This window comes from Lingula anatina, chromosome 4, assembly GCF_051362555.1.
Source record: "Lingula anatina isolate TDL-2025a chromosome 4, LinAna3.0, whole genome shotgun sequence".
In the NCBI taxonomy this organism is placed as follows: Eukaryota; Metazoa; Brachiopoda; class Lingulata; order Lingulida; family Lingulidae; genus Lingula; species Lingula anatina.
This window is the reverse complement of record NC_141770.1, coordinates 20,309,303-20,333,953: the sequence shown is the minus strand read 5'-3', so window position 1 is coordinate 20,333,953 and position 24,651 is coordinate 20,309,303. Positions and strand designations below refer to the sequence as shown.

Genomic DNA, 24,651 nt, shown 5'->3' with positions numbered 1-24,651 from the left:
GCAAGCCTTATTTCGGATTTTTATCGTTGATAAAGCAAAAAATATCTTTGTTTAATGAAAATCTGTAATTAGGGGCTCATAACTCCATAAGAAAAACATTTAAACCGAAATGACGGAGCAAAATTGTAGCCTATACACTTTTGATCAGCTATGCCAATTTTCGTGATAAAATCTTGTTCAGGGATGAAGTTACGCTCCATGCCGATTACTATCTCACCTCAAAATAGAAAGGTGTTAAATTGACGATTAAAGCTTTGGGCTGCCTCTCCTTATACATTGCAACGAGAAATAAATACGCCGATATTTTATATTTTCGAGGAGATTTTCATTGTTTTACATCAACAGAAAGATAGATGCGCTATTGAATAATAAAAAAACCTAGTTCTTGGCATCTGGATGATAATAAAGGGTTACAATACTATTAACGTTTTTAATGACTCGTCAGGGAATGGTTTCAGTAACCATACAGCTACTGCTACATAAATCAACTATGCTGTATTCCTTTGTTGCAAAGACAATGTTGGCTCGCCTCGTTGCTTTGAGATGAACAATTCAAACAATTCAATTCAACAATAAATTGTTTATTGTGTTTAATTTTACAATTTGGGGGTTATATTTTTCTCCATTAAGCTTGGGTTTGTATATTTCCATTAAACGATTTTCTTTCGCTTCCCATAAGTTTTCAGCAAATGTATAGATTCTAAAGAATGAACAATATGCCTTGCAAATCACAATATACCATACATTTTAATCTCCTGATCTGATTGCATACAACCAGAGTCGATCTGAATCGATCCACGCAGACCGATAAATTCATTGGGAATTAGCCCTATGGGAGCATTTTTGTTCCTCGGTGATATTCACTAAATTGCATTCAGTTTAAGCAGGTTAAATGTCTGGCAAGCCCCCTATTGACTTAGAGTACTTGGGTAAAGTTGGTTAAATTGTACTTGGGTAAATTTCGCATTATATATATATATATATATATATATATATATATATATATATATATATATATATATATATATATGTGTGTGTGTGTGTGTGTGTGTGTGTGTGTGTGTGTGTGTGTGTGACGGCAAAGTATGTGATTTTCTGATTAATGGCACGTATTCTATCTATTGGCTACATCGGGCAGATGACACTACATTTACAGTGTATATGGCATTTCGTGCTTTAAAAGTCATATTACCAATAAGCAATGACATTTTGTCTGAAAACGTCCAGCAAAAAGTAAGAGCATCAGTTTTTTTCTAAATTTATGTGAAACTTCCATTTTTTCTTATATACCTGTAGTATGGCACATGCTTGCCATAAGTTTTTACGCTATCATACAAACATATTCATAAGACAGATACATCTATACGTATACTCGCACACGTGTGTATGACTGCATGCTTTCGCACCACAATTGTTTTAACTTATTGATATGGGGAATAATATAACAAGCTTGGTGCAAGAATCGTCTCCTCCTAAGCACGACCTGAGACAGAATATTTTTGCACACACAGACCGCAAAATCCTTTTAAAATTCATTTCATCAAGTATTTACGGTCTGTAATGATTTATTGCCCAGGAGGGCGTAACGCAATAGTTTCTTTCAATTGAAATACATTGCATATCCCCCGCCCCTAGGGTAAATACATGTACCTCCAGAACCTCTGATTATTGGGATTCTTGATATGTTTTTTAATCTTTTGCTACAGGGCAATTTAGCTATAAATGTTTTAGATCAGATAGCATTTTAACCGTGGAGCTTTTTGTGGTACTATGCCTTTGGCCGGATATCACTCAAAGCTGTGAAGCCGTGAATGATTGGTTCCAATGGCTATACAGCTGAAGTGTTTGAGACCTGGGTGACTGACAGCCTGTCTTATATATGGTTTATATTTTTGTCATTTTTTGTTTTAAGGGCACGAAGCGCAGGGCATCATATTAATAAAGTCATTACTATGCCGTGCACCAAGGCAATAATGTATCCCATGCTGCTAGATTCGAACTTAAGTTTTTGGCGACATGGACATTTCTCATTCTCCCTTTTTTTCCTCTCCTTCTCTTTGTCTCTTGGCAAAACTAACAAACTACAAACTTGGAAGTTTGGAGACGCCATTCTTACTCCTCATTCTCTCTCTCTCTCTCCTTAACCCAACAGGTTACTAATAGGCTTTGTGGCAGTGATATTAATTTCATTGTTTAACACTTAACCCATTTATTCATGTACTCTGTCAAACGACTATCTCAAATGAGAGTTCAGAAGTCTAAAATATTGCCAATAGTAATCTGATCCTTAGAAAAGCAAATCAGTTACCCCTTGGTCTATCATCAATATAAAAATAATGAAGGAAAAATCTGTAAAACTGGGGACAAACATCTCTAAAATTGACCACAAATTCATGGACTCTCAAAAATGCAGAGCAAAAGTCTTGCGAATTTTTTTCGCAAGTAATAAAAATGCATTTCACGTGAACTCAGATAACCCAGTAAGTCTTCCTTGGGCAATTTATCTATGCTGGAACAAATGGACTTTTGATTAACGCTAATGCCAGGTTGTATTTTTTCACTGACCATTACTTTTCTAAACCCGACCTACCACAGCACTTACTTGGGCAAATGGCAGCATGACCATCACTTCATGCATAAGAACGTAGACAATACAAAATGCAGTTCAAACAAAAGACACCATTACCTTTTATAACATTCATGAGTTATTGATACCTAGATTTATTTTAGTCAATTTATTACTAAAAGTATGGATAATTAATTTATGTTTCATTGGAAGTTGGTATTTTTGCATGACATAATTTTCCTTACAAAACGTATCTACAAGATTTGGTTCAAGATGCACAAGATGCAATAACTGAGCATTATTAAAGTCGAAATATAAAGTTTGAATGTTTTTTTTTTTTTTTTTTTTTTTTTTTGCAATTTGTTTCGTAGAAATTTCAAAATTGAAGGCGAGACTAATGTGAAGTTACCGTATAGTATATCTAGTTTATTCGTGAAAGATGCATGTTTATCACCCTTTACCATACTACCTTACAGTGTTTCTTGGTTAACGATAATGCGTAGAGGGATATTTGAAAACAAGGGTTCATCCTATGGTCAAAATGACTTTTTTTTTCATTCTTGTGATTAATGTTAAACAACCTTCGTTAACTGTGCTTTCGGAAAAGTACTGCTTCAGTAATCCAGTTTTAGAATGAACAGCGTTAATAAGAATGATTTCATATATGCGTTTATGATTGGGTTCGTTTTTTTTATAAATGCCTGCTCATTTGACATGTCCGATGGGGATTGAATATCCCGTTTTCTTGGTAATAATTTGTACGGATACAGTTCTAAATTCAGTAGGCGAAAATTGCGTTATTCAGCAATGATAATAAGAAGCTTGAAGCTGAGATTTATGAAAGATGCCACCGATTCACAATAAAGCAGGCTGTTTCATATTTTCAATAAGTGCTAATTTGCTGAAAGTCATTGCTCTCAAAGGCTGACCTTGCATTGTCTAGTTAGAGTTTAATAACGCGACATTTGCGTGTATGTGACGGCTTCTCTCCAAGTCAAGTTACACTTATATACCAGTGCATGTTTGCAGCAATAATATAGCTTAGTACAGGTTTGATGGAAAAAGCATACTATGGAATACGTTTGACGTGCATCGTTTTGAGTTAGAAACTTGAGTTCAGCATTGGTTTCACAGAGATAATGTCCGAAAATTGATCTACGCTTTTAGATTACACAATGGCTTACTTCTGTTTAAGGTAAATCACTTAGAGTACACTTAGACAAAGTGCGTATGCGTCTAAAACATAAACCATGGAATACCGGTCACGCCACAGGCACATGCAATATCTCATAAGTTTAGCTTGAGGCAAAGTCGACTACAATTTTGGTCTTAATATTTAGCCCAATCATCGGATTAATGTTCTTTTCTGAAACAGGCCCCAGGTGATTTTTCCATTCTGCCGAGTGGTGGAAAGTTCCATCTACTGGCATTTAGGCAAAACCATATCATTATTATATATACAACGTATATGTTGATACAAGCCCGAATCCATTGATAATGACTACCAGTATCTGTTGTCAGACAAGCAAAAGATACATAACGTTGGTCCAAAATCCGGTGGAAACCCGACCTATCCAGTTGCCACTCTTTATTTTAATGTTTTTATTAAAAATCGATAGCCTTGCTTGCAGCACTTCTTTTCAATACTGGTAGTAATAAAGTTGATGCAGCAGTTTCATCGAATCCCTCATAACAAGTTGATCGGCAGGGTAACAGCTTCGCGGATCTAATATGGCTGACCCACTTGAAAGCTTGCAGCATCAACCCCTAATAGAAACTGAATAGATTCCCGTCGACCATATTTGATCCGAGGATCCGTTAGTCCGCGGATCAACTTTGGTGTGAATGCGGCCCCTATTCTCCATTCAACCAAATTGGGTCCAATGGATGGTTCCTCTCTAAAGCGTACTGTGATTTCTTTCTCCAATTATTTCTTGCTGTGATTATCTGTAAAATAGCACTGGTTGTCCATTAGAACTCAATACCCATCTTATTGAGCGTGCCCATTTAACCAAACATATTGTTTCCGAGCCGTTGAAAACTTTGCCCTACCCCCCCCCTCTTCTCAAAAAAAAAAAAAAAAAAAAAAAAAAAAAAAAAAAAAAAAAAAAAGACACGAACGTGGAATTTAAGCTTTTATCCGCATAACTATTCTTGGCAGGAGGTGAACGCTTACACTATTATGGCCCACTCGCATGCCAATTGGTAAAACAAAACCTGAATTAATAGCTATTTTCAGATTGGTATTGTCTGGGATCTGCATCTTCACTTGGAGGTGAAACTCTCTCGTGAGAGGTAGTTGATCTCATTACTTAAGTCTAACCAGGAACCCGCTTTGTGGATGGTAAGATTTTCACGTATCTTATGCCTCAAGAGTGCTGTTTTAAAAATTAAATCATGCCAGAGCAGTAGGCTGACAAAATGCTTAGGGGGCAACTGTTGAGGGTCTACTATGCGTTCTTATCTAGACGCTGAGTGAAGGAAAATAAATACTTCTGGGAGAAATTAAAACGCAAGATAAAACATACTTGTAAGAAATCTGGCCTGACTTCAACCCCCCCCCCCCTCTCTCTCGTTCCAGCAGCCGCAGACTCTCTATGCAGACATCACGGTATCAGGCAAATTCCCTGGTTAATTCTAATTCTCTTCAGGCAATCCCCCCCCCTCTTCCCTGCAGAATTTCTCTGAAACCCTACCCACCCACCCCCTCTGCAGTGGAATCATGATACTGAGAATAAACAAAAGAAATGGGAAAATTATGATATGAAGATGTAGTGGTTCTAATTTTCAGGCAACTTGGTGTTTTGATAATCTTACTTGTTTGTGTGATTATTGAAATGTCAAGTGGGCTTTACCAAGCATATCAATCATTTAGGTATCCCTTTCGCAAACTTATGTTTTTACTACCCACCTCCTTGGCCGTGTTGCTTACTGTTAATCATGTACCGGTGCGTCTCTAGTTAAGCAGGTAGAGGTGGATTAAATATGTCACCTCATCCATCCTGGTATCCTCCGAGGAACCAATTGTCACTTTTAATTGTTTCACCACTACCTCTTTAATCATGTTGGCTATATACTTATCTTTAACCCTAAGAGTGATATTCCAGCTAAGTACAGGTGGAGTAAACAAAAGATTCCTTTGATTACCCGAAAAAAGGGGGTAGGGGGGAATATTGTCCGGGGAGTTCGTCCGAGAGACACACATCACACCTATCTGATAAGGAAACAAAAAATATGTATTGCGTGTTCTATGTTATTAGTCTTGTAAACCCCTAGAAACATGGTGTACTAATTAAGCTTTTAGATGTGCGGCGGGTTTTATTTACGCTTGGTCAATTAGTAAGAATTCTTTGTCTAAGATTTACGCTAAAAAAGTAACTTTTACGGCCTCTTATCCAACTCAGGAAGATCTAGGTTCGACTGACGATTCCCGACTTAAGTAATCCCCGGAGAGAAAAGTTACGCAACGCAGCCACTTCGTTACAAATCCGAAACTCATTTATTGCCAGAACGTTAACGTTGTCTCGTTTTATTAGAAAAAATCAGTGTGACAGAGATCGTGAGATTGGAGATTAATTAAAGATAATATCATTATGACAAATACATTATTATATCGAGCCGTATGCACTTGCAAGCGTCTCCATTTAGATTTATTTACAAGTCTGATGATCTCTGCACGCCTTTCTTATTGACAAAAAAAAAAAAAAAATCTTTAAAAACACTGTTACCATTAATCTCAAAAGAACTCAAATAATTACAAAATTATAAATAATGAATAACTACGTAAATGCAATAAAAAATGATAGTATTATGTACAAGTTCTAAGAATATTGAAGTACAATGTTCTTTATCTCCTAGCGTCGCAACGCAATCAGTCCGATAATGCTGGTATCCGATGCTATCGGGCCGTGGGGTAAAAACCGTTCTCTGGAGATTGTTGGATTGCTCAATATTTATATACGAAGCAGCATCACTTCAAACAGAAGTGAATCGACGTGATTAAAAGACAGGTGGTTTTCAATGGAGCCAGAAGGGTGCAGCACCGCTGCAAGCGGTTTCTTCTGATGTACACTTTTTGCCTAACAGCAAATAAAACAGTCACATCACAAATTTGGTCTGATATAAAGAGTTTCGTGGTGTTGTTCATGCTTCAATTTTTAAATTAACTTAAAAACCTTCGTCCAGATAAACTATATTTCCCACTGGAAACTGTGTCCTTAATACTGTGTATAGTGAACTGGACGTTCCGTGAAGAGACTGGCGTACTCAGATTATTCTCAAGGACCTATAAAATACATGCTCTTTTGAGGGGAGAAAGAATAATTTTAAAGTAAGGATATGCAGTAAAATATATATATATATTATTATATATTAATTTTATGTTTAATCGTATATTATCATATAAAAGTAAACGAAGTATGATTTTATGGTACACAAACGAAGACGGCCGAGGCAAGGTCCTCCAGTAACGGTAGTGTCAAATATATCTTTCCATCTTTTATTCAAATATTTAAATGATTGATTGTCACAATATCTTACTATTAAGTTAAGTAATTATCGACAAGAAACTAAAAGCTATTCTAAAGAGGGCGCACGGTGTCCTTGGACAGAGTTCTTGTATTTAATGCCCTTGCTATTGGTGATTAAATGATTGATAATGATCATAAAAGGAGCTCAATAAAATGGTCCGTTTTCATGCAGGCCTTTCATCAGTGATATCATTAATTGATAAGATTAAAAACGCGCCTTATTGCATCCGCAACTGAGTAATCTGTGAATTTAGAAACAAATATATTTGTTTGGGAAGTATTGTTCATTCGGTTTTACGGTAAACCTTTGATGGACATAATTAAGAATTGCAATTGCGTTTCAGTAAACTATATGTATTCACAAGACACGAGACAGTCTGAGACTGATTTAATTTGACGTTTTTGAACCTGAATAACAAAGTATCTTTTGTCTTTGTTTGACATGATCTCAATCGATTCGGTATACTGCTTGCAGAAATAATCACATTCCTTTTAAAACGACACACTTTTTAGTCAACAGTCTAGGGGCTTTTAATTATCTTCAAACGCTTCATATAAATATTGCTTTGCCAGGGTGGACGAATCGCAATTTTCAATATTTCATGAAATAGACTAAAGAGAAAAACACGTATTTTTTACTCGAATTCTGCCTAATATACAACACACGTGCCTCCCAGGTAAGGACAGTTGTCCATTTTATCTTTTATCAGTCGGATATATTTTTCAACAAAATATTTAACCAGCTTGCAGGACACGCTCCGTTCCCCAAATGGAAATAACCCACCCACCCCCCACCCACCCCCAAGACTCTGAAATACATTACGGATGATTCTTATGTGCGAAACTTGTATCTGTACCTTCTAATGCAGAACTGATGAGCTGATAAAGATTTTTTAATTCTTTATCATTGCTGATAACTTTTTTGCTTCGAAGGTTGGAACTTATAATAGTAATTTGCGTTTGTTGACGTAATTATCTCATTAGTTACATGTATGAAATGAGTGTTTACATAAACCCGATGTGAACCAATAGGTACAATGTATTTCATCATCACTGACGCTGGTTTCTTAATTTTTTTCTTTTAAGATACGTTCTCCTTGAGAAAAAACCTAACGAATGAAAACAACCCACTTATGAAGCAACCGGGAAAGGATTTTTTCTGACTCAACTGACGAAATTTATGAAGCTCATGAGCTTATTTTTAAAAGTCGACTTGCTTTCCTACAACTGTAGTCATTAGCAGTCCCAGTGGAAGCTTGGAGCTAACTAAAACGCGGCCTTAATACTAATATATTTTGAAACACAAGTCAAGGGACAAGAAAATATTTATTGGTTGCTTAAACGATTTATCTTTCTTAAATACCATTAACCAATTACATTACTGTTTCTTCTCTCCTCCTAAAGTCAAGTAGGTGATATTTTGGGAGAGGAGCCCTTAATGTAAAACTGATTGCAGTATTTTCCGTAAACGTTTGCAACCTCTAGCCACGTTGCAATTTTTTTCAATTGCAATTAAGTTATCACTATCGAGCAGGCTTCTCTTCGGGATGATATATATATTCTTTATGGCCACCAGCTGACTTGCATTGTACCACGCCTAAATTTTGAAACAAGAGAATTTGTTTTTATCTTCCACTACACCATTAATCGTACGGAACAGGATGAATGATCAAAGTTCGTTGTGTAAAATTGCAAAATTATATCTAAGTACGCATGACGTGATTAGTTATGAAGTCGTTACGTTTAAGTGGACAACGGAGCTTTAATCTCTCCGATTGAAAGACACCTTGAAAGCCACGTTTGTAACAGTGAGCGGTTAATGAACTTCTCTCCATCGGGAACGTTCACGTGAACAAGCACACGACTCAGTCTAAGCTCGGGGCCAATATGTTTCAAAATGCGCTAAGGCAGTTTCATTTTCTGTTAATAAAATGGCGTTGAATTTGGACAGCATACTCCGAAGCACAAATCTGAGAGATGCACTATGTTTGATGATCGGATTAAAATGGCTTCCGACTTCGAATTTAGACAGTCGTACCTGTTCAGTCTGGCCATGGGCTCAGGACGAGACCGATACAAAATGTGGTTTGTGGACGGGATTTTCGATGTAATTGACGCTCTGTATTGAATATCGATATCGTAGTGTAATGTTACTTAAGTGGCAGTGCAATGAACGCAATCAATCTACAGAAATGTGATTAAATCTGATTTAGGTAATGATCCATTTAGTTCTAATCAAATAAGAAGACACTACGAAATCATTCTTCAAAATGAATGATTAATCTGGCATCTTTTAAGTTGTGCACGCTACTTATAGAATGCTAACACTGAACAGTACCGTCTTAATTTGATATTTACGTGTTTTGCAACAGGCAACAAGGGAACTTGTATAAAATCGATACTTTGCTTGTTCATTAATTCAAAGTTTGATTGACTTTATACGGCAAAGAAAAGTAATCATGCCTTTTCTTCATCAATAAAAGATAAATAGAGAAGTATCAATTCCATATTTCTCCGTTAAGGTAGTTGAGTATTTCGGATACCTTAAGGCGTTTTCTATTGCTATCAGTTATACGAACATACACGTACGTGTAGTAACTGTAGATAATATGCATAGTGAAAGATGGAGGGACACTGAGCACTAATTTAAAACTCAACATTATGTTTCCTTAGATGCGACGGATGGGACCGCCGCAACCAGAAGCACAATACAAGCAGAGGCTAATTGCACACGAAGCGCGCAGCTTTCCTCTAAGAAAAGAAAGCAAAACATATTTTTAATTAGGAAACTAGGATTTAGTTGAATTTTTATCACTCCTTTCCCTCCTGAATAAGTGCACATGTACAATGCACATCCTGAAAACTCCTTTAAATATATTGTCCACAAACAAACGCATTATCGCATACAACATAGCCTGGTTCTTTGCGTTGGCGGATGTGATGATTGGCTAGAAATACTGTGCATGCACACGTAGGCCTACATGTGGTACATGTATGAATGCAGTTATGTAGTAGTACTTAAGTAGTAGCATACCAGGCCCGTAGCCAGGGGGGGTTCGGGGGGTTCGAAAGAACCGCCCCTTTTGCTGGGAAAAGGTCCACTCTTGGTAAACTTTGATCTAGGTACATGAAGTTTTATTTTTATGGAAAAAGGTCCTCTTTTTCAGAAAAAGAACCCCCCTTTTGCAATTGCTGGCTACGCGCCTGATACTAAGTAGTACTTAAGTACTACCGGCAGGACCCTCACTTATTTTTGCAGTAGCTGCATGGTGCTGTACATGTACTTTTCGACAGTGTGGTGAAATCTACCAGTACGGTAAAATCCAATGCATATTTATATATTTCAAATGCACAGATCAAAATGACTGCTTTGACATCTTTTCATTGTGCATCTTCTCACATTTGACGGTGTTATTGTACATATCAGGAATAAAATTTGAATCATAAAAAAAAAACTAGCGTACCTCGTGTCACGCAGGAGCTCAGGCAAGGCTTTTCTTGTCATTATTCCGGCATAATGTTTGTCAGAGAGTTTTAATCCCTTCAACATATGGAAAGAAGAGGTCGGGAGAACCCTTCAATTCGGTCCACAGCACTCACTATTGCCACGACTGGTGTTGATCACACTTACTGTACTTGGTTGGGAAAAGTTCCTAGGATAGGCCCTACATTAGTACATGTGTAGGCCTATGTCGGCAGCCTCCCCCCCCCCCCCCCTTACATCGAGCGGTACATTTTTCTGTATCGCAGGGTCGGATCCAGAGCTATTTCCTGACAGGCTTCTTGTTTATTTTTGTTGATCCATCCTCCAAATTTGACCGTCTTCCAACAGAAAAATTAGATACCTGTTAATGTAAACTTGAAAATCTGCATGACTGTCTTCTGGAAGACCCACAAGACGGCCTAAATCGGCCCCTGTATCGCACCAGCCTGACCAGTGTCAACGTATTATTATTACGCAGGCTACAGTGTACCTCTTAAGCTCGATCTCTGATGCAAAAAACTGTACCGCTAGACGTGAAAAGGGACTTAATAACCCCTGTATCTTTCGCGCATGGCGTAACACATTTATGTATCATTACGTGATAGATAGACTATAGTCCACCTAATAACGGCTAGAAAATTATATCAAAAGCATTGCTAAAAATAAGTCGTGTGCAGCTTTCTGCTGAAATTGAGACTGGAAAATGCTTAAGTCTCTGGCTTGACATGACACCTGACACCATATTTGGCCTGAAATGACATATCGCCGCCATTTTTAAATCTGACATGAGTTGTATTTAGTTATCAATCAATGCCCTCTCCTTGATGGCTGACGGAAATCTAGTGGATGATAACTAGTCTTTAAATTTGCTCTTGCTGCTCATATGTAAGGTATTAAGACACCCTCAAGGAGTTATTCCTAGAAAAAATGCCGATTCTTGAGAATGTGAATCCAGAAATTCACCAGAAAGCGAGTGCGCGCGAGATAACTCATGCCGAAGAAGACGACGATGTTGTGGACGAGATAGACGGCAGAGAAATATTTGATATCCTTTCATTTTAAGTGTTCTACGTTTAGGGTAGGTGTTGAGGATAGCTTAAATACTCCTTCAGCTTTCCGACAATCTTGCAAACTCTTCACCCACGGCATGTTACACTGCTTTCTAGATCGAAAGAGAAATCTTGGTTTACCACAGAACAGCATATTTATAACACTTTTTATTATGTCCCTTTTCACACAGAATATCATAGTTTGGCCATGGAGTACTAATAACTGACATCAGAAACCCTTTCGATAATTATCTTATAAACCAAATTCTTACCTAAAATATTGCTACGTGGCATGTTTGATCAAAGTGAGCTTTTCATACACTACATGTATGTTAAAAACTTCACAGTGGTAGTACATACATATACATGTACATATACAGTACTGCTACTACAGCTAGTAGCAAGAAGTTGTATGAGACACTTTGCATGAAGTATGTGTATTTGTTTTGTCCATATACACTACATATACATGTACTGTATTGAAAAGCCTACAAATGTATCGTACTAGTCTATGTCAATAAGATCAGAATGAATTATTATTATTTTTATATTTAAATGTTTCTTTAACTGTCACCACATCTTATCCGTAACATCAATGATCCGGAGCACCCACTGTCCCTGGAGGAGTTAAATGTGGTAGAGAATTCTCGTGTACATGTGAGTATATGACTTTGATTATTTTAATCTCACACTAAAATTAATTTTATTTTTCCATGACATAAATCTCTCACTAATTAAAAAGGTGAAATATGAATTTTGTTTTATTTCCCTGATGTTAATCTCTCACTAAAGTTGCATAAATTTTTTCATATCTCCCAGATAAGTGGATGATTTGTAGCCAGTTATTGGCATAAAAGAGCATGTGTGAGTACAGTATGTGTGTTTGGAGGGGGAGGGGCGGTACTTGGAGCCCTCCCGTCTCATTTGCCTGTGAAGAGAAGAAAGTCGATGTCAGCAAATTATTTTTTCTTTGCAGGTGGACAATGCACAAAACCGTGTGATGGTGGACTTCACTCCCACCATACCTCACTGTAGTATGGCCACGCTGATAGGACTGTCCATAAGAGTGAAGTTACTCAGGTCTTTACCCAACAGGTTTAAGGTAAAAAAAAATAATGGATGGAAAAATAAGTGAAAGGGACCATTCTGTTGTTTACAGGTGGCCTGCGTTCATATTCCTGTGTGTGTGTGTGTGTGTGTGTGTTTGTGTGTGTGTACATGTATATGTATGTGTCTTTTAGCAGAGTTGAAATGTGGGAAATGCCAGAAAATATAGTTACTGTATTTTTTCTGCTTCAGCAAATATAGCTGAGGTTATTTTGAGTTTAGAGTGTTTAAAACGGAGTGATTGTCAGTAAGCTTCATAAAATTATCAGGTTATGTTTTGCTTGCTTGAAATTGTAGATCCTTTAACTACCATACAAAAACAATACAACATGTTAAGTCAGTGAAGACATATGCCTTACTATAAAGGCTAGATATAGAAAGAGTTTAAAAATAAGGAATAGAAAAAAAGCTAATAAATGTGTGATTTTCATAAGGGGATAATCAGTTGGTCAATATTAAATATATATATTTTAGGTAGATGTTAGAATCACCCCAGGGACCCATGCCTCAGAGGAAGCAGGTGTGTTGTCTTTCAAATAGAAAATAAAAGAATGAAGAATTATATTGACTGTAAAAATCTAGTATACCAGTTGAGGGAAAAGATTATTGCAAACCCTTCTCATGTTAGATAATTTTTGGTACCTCAAATCCTCTACCACTGCCCAAGTACAAAAGTCATACAGATCTGGCTCAGTGTCAAGTTAATATGCTTCAATGATGTCACCATTACTACACAGCAAAAAAAAAAAAAAAAAAGAGTAACTAAGATTTAATTTAAACTGATGTTAATTTTTTATTGAGATTGATTAAATAAATCCTAAGGCATTAAAACTCACTTAACTGAGGATACAAATTTAAAAGCACTGTAACTTTCACTACATATACTCTTGTAACTTATCCAGAGTTTACATGGTTTAACCCTTGATTATTATAATGGTTTATATGTATTATGGCATAATAATATGAACTTTTTCCAGTGAACAAGCAGCTGGCAGACAAAGAACGTGTTGCAGCAGCCTTAGAAAACAGCCACCTGTTAGAAGTTGTCAACCAGTGCCTGTCATCAAACAAGACATCATCAGAGTGAGGAGGTGTCATGGGTGACACTGTGACAACATGGTTGCCTTAGGTGACAAGATGATAACAGTGATATACTTGGGCAGCGTTAAGTGACATTGGTGACAGTGTGACATATTTGCGTGGGTGAAAGTTGTAAATACTGAAAATTCTGAAAGCGTAGTTTGCAATTTCTGATTGCATTTAGACCATTTGAAAAAGAATGATCAAAATGAAGACTGAAAATCCTGCAACCGGGCATAATCCTGAAAACTTTCACTCGTGTATTTGACATATTGACAGTATAAAGTAATATTGGTGAAAAAATAGACCGGTGACAAAATGGCAAATTAGAGCGACATTGTTGACAAGATGACATCTTTGATACAATGGAAGATGGGTGACACTGTGACACTTGTGACACTGTGGCTAATTGGCCTGACTATGGTGACAAACTTGTTGCTGAATATCTGAGCTCATGAAGCATGCACATGCAGAAGTTTAAAAATGAAGTAGCTGGTGCTCAGCTCTGCTTAGATTATAGAGATGACCTAGATTTTGGACAGTGAATCTTCTTAGGTCATTGATTTGGTTGGTGTCAAAATTTTATTTTCACTTGACATAACAATGTGCGACTTTCAGTAAAACTCAAAAAACTATATCCGGTGAAAGAATCAGCTCTGATGTGATATTTAATCAAATTTTCAGAAGTACAGCAAGCAGGTTCTAATGGTTTCTTTGTGGATTTTAGCATACATCATTTTAATGCATCACGTTTTAGTTTGCATAGATCATGCATTCTTGTTAAGAGAGTTCACAAAAGTGAAAGTGTTTCGTTTAGCGAAATAAGTGTGACGGGGGTATAATAGATAGTGCCTACTCACCGCACGTGATTGTTTTGTCTTTGCTGGTAAAATGGTAGAAATCGAGACATGTATTACAACCGGAGGCTGTCGCCGCTGTGTAGCAGCTATCGCGTGCCTGGTAGCATCTTAATAAACGAAATAAATAAATAAATAAATGAACAATAAATTATTACTTTAGACGGCTGTTAATGTGGTTTCTTAAAATGAAATAGTGTCTTGGAGAGTTATGCGGCACTGCTTACCTCCATACGCCATCTGCTGGCCGACAATCCTAACAAACGGTGTAGCCCGTGTAAGGGTTAGTGATCAAAGTGTTAGATAAAACTAAAAAGTCCTGTAGAAGTAGAAAAAAATGAAAGTGTTTATTACGTATTTTGGTAAAAGTGACAAAACTGACCATCGAGCAAAATGTGAAGTGATTTTGGCAATAAGAAGTTGGAAAAAAGTATTTCCCTCGTATAAAAAGAAAAATGAACCAAATGTCACTGTGCACGTCAATTTAAGTATGGAGTTGATAGTAAGTAGCGCAAACCCGTAATTTCAAATCGGCATTCTACAAACAAAAACGTAGCATTGTCTGTATAGTGATTTATTTTGTGGCGAAACTGAATGATACATACAGGTTGTTTGTTTTTTTTACTAAGAAAAAAGTAAGTTTCGTTATTTTAATTTTCAATCGTGTTGTTTAAAAAACCACTTTTGGAAATGCTTCAAATGTCTAGCTGGGCAGTTAGAATAATGGTTCTAGTTTCCACTATTCTATCATTCGTTAGTAGTGGGTGCCGCCTAGCACTTTCCCTTGTTCTTTTTACGGTAAGTGTTCTTGGCGAAGCATTCCACAGCCACCTTGTCACAGTTACAGATACTCTGTTCACACGCGTCATTTTGACTGGAATCTGGAAATGCCGTAAAAAATGAATTAATAAATAAAAACTTATTTTGTCTTGTGAAAGTATATCTGATCCGTTTAAGTCATTATGGCACGCATGCATCTGTGAATACTTTGCCGTGGGCGATTCTGTATCAGGGAGTATATGTCAACTCCAGAACAGTTATGCTTCCACGCAACTATATATATATATATATATATATATATATATATATATATATATATATATCCGGTCACATAATTAAATAGTTAATTACATTCTCCATCCCGTTGCTCATTCCACTTGTACCACAAACTTAGTGCAAAAAGAAAAAAGATTAACGGAGATTTCTGTATTATACCCACGTCACACTAGAGGCAGAATGAGCAAGAATGCCGTCGGAAAGACAATTCTTTGTGCATTCCTGGATATTCAAAGAGCATTCTGAAAATTCCGAGTGTATTTCAAATATTTTTACCCATTCTTGTGGTCGGCCCGAATGTTAAAAACTTTCGAAGTGCATTCCAAGTAGAAAATTATTGAATGGCATTTGAATAGTATTCTAACTACACTATGACTGCATTTTAAAAAATATTCTCACGGCATTCTGGCAACATTCGAAACATTCTGCCAGCAATCGAACTACACTAGTACATGTACGCCATTCAAAGTATATTCTAACTATTCTTACTGCCTTCTTACAGCATTATAGATATTCCTAGTTTTCCAACTACATTCGAACTGCATTTGAGAGCTAATAAAGCCGAAAGTGCACTTATCATTCCAGGCGAATTCAAGCGCATTCTGAGTATTCCAACGGTACAAGAATTAAGGTCAATTTGAACTTTTTTCCCGAATGTGGTGCTTCATTCAGCCTCATTCTTTTTGGTTCCTGCTGATTCCGAATAAGTGTGACGGGGGTATAACAGATAGTGCCTACTCACCGCATGTGATTGTTTTGTCTTTGCTGGTAAAATGGTAGAAATCGAGATATGTATTACAACCGGAGGCTGTCGCCGCTGTGTAGCAGCTATCGTGTGCCTGGCAGCATCTTAATAAACGAAATAAATAAATAATTTTTCATCTTACACGTTTTAATTCTCTTAAGCGCCAGTATTGCCTAATACATGTACAAGAGGACATGACGGGGCACTCTAAAATGTCCCAAAAGACTAGACTATGTTTATTTTTCATTTGTTTGAAATCTTTTAAAGTGGTTTGAACATTTTCGTCAGAAATGATTTAATAAAAGAAACAGACTGAAATTAATCAACATGCAAACTTATAAAACAATATATAAATGTGTATTTGATTTGATTGAAATACAATGACAAATGGGTGCTTGAATGAATCGTGCTTTGAACTAACACGCACGAACGCACGCATGCACAGGCACACACAGAGAGAGAGAGAGAGAGAGAGAGAGAGAGAGACACACACAGAGAAAGAGAGAGAGAGACCAACCTGTCAACACCATCTATGGGCGTGCCCTGCCCGCCAACACCGCAAAAGCAGCCATAGTTGTTGTAGTCGAAGGGAGAGCGGCCGGTAGCTATGCTAATCATGGCACCGAACTGCGCAATGTTGCGCTTGTGGGGTTTAGCTTCAATCAGTGCCGCTGACAGCACGACTGAAAAATTTAAAAACTATTGGTTTCAATTTCGACAAAATGTTAGATAGATAAATTAAAGATATACAGTAAACAGTATGTGTATTTGTGTGGTTTCATATCCTAACTTTAACGCTGAAAGGTAATTGCGCTCTAACATTGACGTTACCGATATAAGTATATGGTAAAACAGCCAAAAATGTAGAAAACACTTCATGAGTTTCAGATCAGATTTGTGGCAGGTTCATCATTTTCAAATCTCCTTATACATGTATGCACATTAAATGGGAAAAACTTATTGATATGGATGACTAGAATTTAAGTAGGTGCCACTTACGTGTCAGATGTAAAGCTCAGGGGGTCACGTTCATTTCCATTACTAAGATAAATCCCATTCTCATTGTTGTCAACAAGGTTTTCAGTCAAAAAGTGAGGTTCTTGTTAATGACATTGGTTGTAATCAAAGATAAGTGTTTTCCACATTCGTGCATATAAAGTAATGGTATTGACTGCACTAAAGGTAAAGAGCCACAAACACAGTGACCTACCTAAAGCAACCAAGTTGAAAGTGAACTTCATTTTGGCCAGTTGTGTTGTTCCAAAGGCGGGTACCTGTTTCTAAGGAACCGCACCGAAAAAATATGTAGTTGATTTAATGAAGTTATTGCCGATTACCAATTTGATCATATAGAAAACGCACGGACTGATTTCAGCTAAAATGTTGAGTTATTTATTTGATATTCCAAATAAAGGTACTGACTACTGGTACATGTACATAACAGCAATTATATCGCAATTCGCCCACAGTCTGTTCGGCAACTTCTCTTACCTTAGCTAGGACAAGTCTTTTCCGTCAAAAGTCCGAATTTTGATCTGTATCATAATTTATAGACATAGCGTCCTAATCTGACCAGCTGTGAAGATAAGATTCTCCTGTTTCGACCGCAAAGACAGATGGGCGCTGGGACGTGACAGGTGGTAGGTCATGTCGTACAGAGGTGGAGGTCATGTTCGCGTGACCCCCCTCCCCCCCCCTCCCCCTGCGAATCGGGACGGCAACGTGTAGTGCAGAAAAATCATTCGTTTTTTGAACCATCCAAGTTTTCATTTACCTACTGGATCATCTGTTCAGATGCATTGATATCTTCATCAGTCACTAATTTATTAAATCATTAAGGCCTGTTTATCTAGCTGTTTATTTTATCTGTATATTTTCTGTCAGTTTATAATTCGAAAGTCAGTTATACTGATGGTCTATATCATTCAATTATGAATCGTATATCCATTCATCTGTTTGCATATAATTTATGTATGTATCTTATTCTTCTATATGAAAACTGTACCGATAGACCCTTTTCTAGCATGCCTTGGACGAATAAAACGATAGCCCTATCCAATTCTTTGCTTATACCAACATAATTTACCAACTTTTTTCTAATCCGACTCTATTATTAATCACACAGTAGTGATTTCTCTTGCTGCATGAATGTATGACAAAATACTTTTAACTGATATCTCGGACAGCAGTAAGCACGAAGTCGAAGTCTGTGAGAAGTACTTAACCTAGTTCCCAATCCTACGTAGGATGGCCTCCTTTGGGGTGCTGCCAATAAGGCCGTATTCACAACCAAAGTTGATCCCCGGACTAACTGATCCGCGACCCACTTGAAACTTGCATGTTGCGTAATCCTCGGGGGGGAACCTATTCAGTGTCTGTTAGGGAATTATGCGGCAAGCTTTCAGGTTTGTGGGCCATATTTGATCAGCGAACCTGTTAGTCCTCGGATCAACTGTTTGTGAATGTGGCCTAAGGGACCGATATCACTAATGACCTTTGGACCGAAAGTTTGTATTCACTTTAAGTCTACTGTAGTCCAATTCGATGAAAATCAAAAAAATAAAATGACAATGTTTAAGACCATTAATTATCTTATTTAAACCGGCCACAACGGATTTAACCTGGTATGAAGTGACTGAGTTTTAGCCTCAATGTTAAGAACAATTTTCTGTCTCAAGTTTTCTTTTGAAACTGGGCCCTGTCTTTTCAATATGGCCTAATTGTTACAGTTCTCTTGTGACTGGGAACAGTTGATGAACTGTACTAAATTCTGTATACAGAAAGTACACATAGGGGTCCTACCAGTATATCATATAGTACACGTAGGTACTTTGAATGTGCTCGAGCGGTCGTGAAATCGTTATTCTACAGGTATATCGGGTGTCTTAAAAAATTACTCATTCCAAAGTTCAATTACTTCAACAGTTTTGAAGATACTGCAATGGAATTTAGGATATTTTAGGCAAGAGATGATTTTAATAAATGCTCAAATTTGCATGACTGTACCTATTTTAGTTTTGGCACAACGAAAAATTGAATTCTTAAGTCAAAGCGCTGTGCTGGCCTAAAAAACAAAGCGAGGTTGTCTGAATGGAGTTTTACAACATAAACAGTGGAAGTCCTTCGCCATCTAAACATTTCTGTCATAACTTACTTCCAACGTTCAAAGAGCAGGTGGTCGATATATTTGTGCTCTATCAAACCGAAACCGTCATTTTCACTTAATAAAACTATTTACAATGTAGAAATAAAAACAGAAAATGAAGAAATATATATCTGTATACTCATACTTATTTTCCCGTTTTAAAGCGACAATGACTCATTTGCTAGATTTTTAATCACATCTTGACTGCTTTCTTCGATTAGAATAAAATAACGTGTTTTTTAACAAAATTAAAAATAAAAGCACTACATGTATAAGAGGGAACACACTTTATGAGATAAGAGAACTACATGTACCTTCGAACTTTTGAATTTATGACAATAGTTAAGACTTAAGTGCTATTTTATTCAAGTTTTAAGCAATGATTAAATAATTTTGAAAATGGAATTAGGCGTTACTGTCCTCGAATAATCAAAAGCGGATTTTTTTCTTACAATTAAAATTCAAAAATACAGATTTAATGCTTTCTGCCGGCTCCAGTGAAGACATGTTGTCCTCTAAATTACTAGAAAGCTCCTTTTAAATTATAAAATTATGGTGTTTTGTCGACCTAGCACTTGCTTTTGTCATAATCTTTGAAGTTTGAATGGTATGTGTTTCTGGCGAAGCACTGGACCGCCGCTTTGTCACAGTTGCAGACCGTTTGGTTGCAAATATCATTCTTGCTTGAATCTAAAATAAAAGCCATCAGTTAATATAATGAAGTATGGTGCGGTACAGTACAGTGCAACATATACATTTGACTGGCATTGAAAACTGACCACAAACAAATGTACTAGTTTGCAGAAAAACACTTACAAACAATAAAACATTAAGGATGCAACATACATTATAAAAACATAGACGCTACGAGATACAAATAGACAATTACCACAAGTAATAGACAGTCCGTTCTGCGTGTATGTATAAATATGCCAAATATAAGTGCTGCAGCCGGCTCTTATTGCACGATCATAGCAGTAATCATGTGTCTGGCAGCACCTGTGTTAAGATGAAAAATACCTCTTCGGACTTAAAAACCAAAAATGGACATTTTATTCAAGTAAATACCATTTTCTTTCCAATGGTCAAATTGATAGCTCAGAGTTTTTTCAGAAGAAATCAAAACACACACAAAAAAAAAGGAAATGAGTGTATCAAATAACTTGATATATAAAATTATTAATGTTTCACATCTATTACATCAATTCTGGATCGAATATTATTCAAAATTATCGTATATAACGAGTGCACACAAACATCGACGTCGGTTGCTATAAAAAGTTTTTTAAAAATTGAATGAATTATAATCTAATAAAATATCCACCTGTCCAATCCGTCGACGGGTGTTCCCTGTCCTCCTTTGCCACACCAGCATCCGTAGTTGTTGTAATCCAGTGAAGGACGGATGTTTGCATTATTAATCATACAGTGCCGCCGGAATCTCCCCTTACTTACCCTCCGGGTCGCTGCGGGTTTTACGGACGGCCTGGCTCGGTTACTATGGAAATAACATTGTCATCCATACGCTGTTTGGTTTCTGTTAACAATAGTTCCATACCCTGCCCGTCGGGCAATTATCGTGACAAACTTTCTGCTAACAAAAGAGCCTAACCCTAGCTCGCTGAGATAAAGATCGAAGGTGAGCGTGCTCGCAATTAAGTGTTCGTCCAAGCGTTAATTGACCTTTAATGCGCGGTGGCTTCACTCTACTTTGATCACTCTACTCTGATACGGAGATTTTAAGTATAAGAACTTGCCAACAGTGATTTTTAAAAGTCGCTTTACCAAAAAGATTCGGTGATGACAGCAATTTTCGTGTACATTGTAGCTATGAATTGATTGAATTTACATAGAGTTTAATAAATTAATTTATGAATTTATTAAAGATCAAATAAAACACTACTTGTACATGTAATATTTATTACGCTTCAAACTGTCTTTACTATATACATATTATTAACAAGATTGAAATTTATTTTTATAGTATGTCCTTATATTTCTATTAGGTTTGTTCATAGACGAAATGCATTTTTTTCAAAAAGACTTGTCAGTTGTTTCAGTGATAAACATTTTGTTAGCCAAATCTTTAATATAGTTCAGTCTTTATTTGCATATAGGATCTCTCCCATCTACACCCGTAACATTTCTGTCCATTCTTATTCGTTCATCAATCGTAAACAACCTTCCCATCAACTGAACGCAAAAGTTGCTGGGGAACTGGCCCGTTGTCGAATTTCGAATATTTCTTTATTTGACAAGGCGACGGGTGGCCGGCCGAAAGACTGATTCCTTGATTCTGTAGGACACAAAGTAGGAATTGTTTCTCTATCATTGTTTGATATGTAATTCAAAACGATAGGAATAGTTCATCTTTACGATCTAAAGCCCAAACTTAACCAAAAGCCTTCTTCATACTTAAACGCATCAAAAGAAATTAATTAAAAAAACTGGATTACAATCTCTCGGGCTAACTTCACTGGTTGGCACGTGTCATCTCACATTAATTAACAATCAGTTCAGGTTAGCTTTATTCATGCTGGGTAAACACAGTAATTAAGCCCTGACTATTACATAATCACTACTGTGTGACACGCGTCGTCTAAAATTAATGTTAACATTGCGATGACGCTCTTCAATCCAAACTAATCAATTGCACATAATTCTAAATCAACTGACACGTGTCAACAGGATTGTTTGTGTATCTGGACTTCCTAAATGGCCAATAAGTATTTTTTTTTAATATGACATGTTTATGTCACTGATTTCCATGCCATCGTGTCACCTGCCAAGTGAACGGTATAAATCGACACTCAAATTTTCCAAATCATCACAATTCCAAGATGCCTCTTAGCGATTACGTGCGTCTGCGTGTCATCGCCCTCCGAGAACAAGGGGTGCGAATTAAAAACATAACCGCACAAATGGAAAATGAAGGCCATAAAGTGTCGCGACAAGCCATTTACTATGCGTTAAAGAAATACGACGAAGGGCTTGGTATTGCAGATAAGCCACGAAGTGGACGTCCCTCAAAGGTTGACCTGCGCCACATGAACGTTATAGACGAGGAGATGACCATATTAACGCAGAAAAGTGTATTATACAGTAATAAATATATTAATCACCTAAAGAAGGTGATTCCAGCGGTACTTGAGAGAGAAGGTCGTGCATCAGGCTACTAAACTAGCAACACATGTAATAAAGGTAATGAGACATTGATATTTATTTGATGTATTAGCTATTTAAAATTTTCCATTTTAACTACGCTTTTGTTGATCGTGACTTATTATCATCAAATAAAATTGTTATACGTGTTTTAAAACTAAGCCTGATTTGTTCTTCAGAGTTTTGTTCTAATATTTGACTTGCCTTTACTCGAGTCTTCTGTTGCAGTTGATACATAACCCGGTATTGTTTGCTCGTGTCGATAGCAATCTCTTTGCATCAGCTATAATAGAAACCTTAAGTGAGGCAATTAAGAAGGGGCAGACCGTGTTCGTTGAACCGACTAATTTGGGTGTCCGATAAGGATTGCTTGGGGATTCCCCTACCCTGTAATTATCATACGGCCTCTATTGTTCGACCATATGGGGCAGGGTTGGGAAACCATACGGCCATTTGGTAAGGGGACATTCCGGCGGCACTGTATTTCTGAATTGCACCAGGTTTCGTTTCTGAGGGTTAGCTGTGGCAAAGCTGGCCAACAGGAAAACTTGAATACGAAATAGCCCAACTAAGTATCTAATAATATTGATGTTATTTGGTGAGAAATAATAGGTACCAGGGTCTACATATAAATAAATAAATAAATAAATAAATAAATAAATAAATAAATTGTATGATATGTGTGGATATGAAATGGTGTATTTTAAAACTTGCGCCTTCGCTACCCAGCAAACACGTAACGTTATTATAACGTTACCATAGTTTATATTATATTAAAAACTATATGGTAACGGCATAGTAATGTTATAAAACGTTCTGCCTTTACCGGGTAATATCTGCCTTACGACATTTGTTTGATAATTTGCAATCAAATCTTAATCTAAAGATACAAACAAAATAACAGCTATGGCATTGGGCTGGTGAACTTACTTGCAACGATGTGTAACATTCTCATCTTGGGTGTCTGCTAGACCGGTGGACTCGCTGCTGGAATTTTGAAGATGTTTCATAGTAGAATATGAACTGAGATCTAGCAGAAATTTAATTTATTGTAACAGGCACCAGTACTAATATGGAAACATGTTCTATCCACATCACATACAAAACATTTATATAAAAAATATAGCAATAATATGGACATTTGAGAGATGACTAAATGAATAGATGATATATAATAAATCAACATAAGTAACTTTTTCCGATTTCAAATATCAAAAGCAAAAATAAGAAGAAAAAGAAGAGTGTTTTATGAAGAGCATTCTATAAAGATGTCTTTGCTTCTTACAATAAACACTAATTATATCATAAACTAATAAGAGTTTTAAATATATGAAATTCTAAATTTAACCGTATAAATTAACTTACCAGTAAAGATAACTTTAACTTAAAGATAAAACCTAAAATACATATATCCTATATCTTATCTTAGAACACATTACAAGAACATAAAATACAAGTTTTATACTAATCACATTTGTGTCGCAGACCTCGCAGTATCAAGCTCAAAACGTATCTACTTATGCTCGTCACCTTGGAAAGAGAGGCGTCGACACTTGTGGAAACTCGAAATTTATGTTTTCAATAACGGGACTGGTGTGAAAATAGCACATGTGATATAATCTTCTTTTTCCTGTTTTGAAATCGTGATTGACCGTTTTGAAGTGTAAATAGATATGTTTTAGCAAAATGACCCTTTATCTCCTGTCTCTCTGTACATGTTATGCCACGCTTTGTCAAAGTTCAAGGCAAGATAAGGGGGTAGATCGTAAAACGATATTTTCATGCAGAGTATCAGAGGATCTTCAAAGGTATAACGCTTGTAGATTTACGAAATACATGTAGGCCTACTACAACGCGAAATATAGCAGTTG

At 36.6% G+C, this 24,651-nt stretch overlaps 4 protein-coding genes across 10 annotated transcripts in view; 1 reads left to right on the top strand and 3 right to left on the bottom strand.

Annotated features, from left to right (window-relative positions):
• Positions 1–10,713, bottom strand: part of LOC106169734 (lysosomal proton-coupled steroid conjugate and bile acid symporter SLC46A3) — a 40,801-nt gene extending 30,088 nt beyond the window's left edge. The window contains exon 1 of the mRNA XM_087012099.1: positions 10,560–10,713. The gene's annotated coding sequence lies outside the window, so the exon portion shown is untranslated. The remainder of the gene's footprint in view (positions 1–10,559) is intronic.
• A 660-nt stretch (positions 10,714–11,373) lies between these two features.
• LOC106169738 (cytosolic iron-sulfur assembly component 2B) lies at positions 11,374–14,834 on the top strand. The gene is made up of 5 exons (XM_087012109.1): positions 11,374–11,626; positions 12,208–12,285; positions 12,605–12,730; positions 13,210–13,255; positions 13,713–14,834. The coding sequence occupies exons 1-5, from the start codon at positions 11,507–11,509 to the stop codon at positions 13,820–13,822; spliced, it is 480 nt and encodes a 159-aa protein (XP_086868235.1). The 5' UTR covers positions 11,374–11,506; the 3' UTR covers positions 13,823–14,834.
• A 396-nt stretch (positions 14,835–15,230) lies between these two features.
• On the bottom strand, positions 15,231–18,112 carry LOC106169751 (phospholipase A2 OS2). Its single transcript, XM_013549353.2, has 5 exons — positions 17,965–18,112; positions 17,684–17,753; positions 16,991–17,156; positions 16,471–16,577; positions 15,231–15,553 (listed from the first exon to the last, which is right to left on the bottom strand). Exons 2-5 carry the CDS (start codon positions 17,712–17,714, stop codon positions 15,444–15,446), a joined length of 414 nt encoding a protein of 137 aa, XP_013404807.2. The 5' UTR covers positions 17,715–17,753; positions 17,965–18,112; the 3' UTR covers positions 15,231–15,443.
• A 1,634-nt stretch (positions 18,113–19,746) lies between these two features.
• LOC106169753 (basic phospholipase A2 PA-12C-like) lies at positions 19,747–24,399 on the bottom strand. Of its 7 annotated transcripts, none has more exons than XM_087011840.1 (6): positions 24,311–24,399; positions 23,711–23,767; positions 23,264–23,327; positions 20,943–21,044; positions 20,508–20,617; positions 19,747–20,308 (listed from the first exon to the last, which is right to left on the bottom strand). In XM_087011840.1, exons 2-6 carry the CDS (start codon positions 23,733–23,735, stop codon positions 20,187–20,189), a joined length of 423 nt encoding a protein of 140 aa, XP_086867966.1. In that variant the 5' UTR covers positions 23,736–23,767; positions 24,311–24,399; the 3' UTR covers positions 19,747–20,186. The 7 variants fall into 7 exon arrangements, with proteins under 7 accessions (XP_086867966.1, XP_013404809.2, XP_086867964.1 ...); XM_013549355.2 differs by having other exon boundaries at positions 24,253–24,385; XM_087011838.1 differs by having other exon boundaries at positions 23,711–23,764; positions 24,253–24,373.
• Positions 24,400–24,651: the final 252 nt, after the last annotated feature.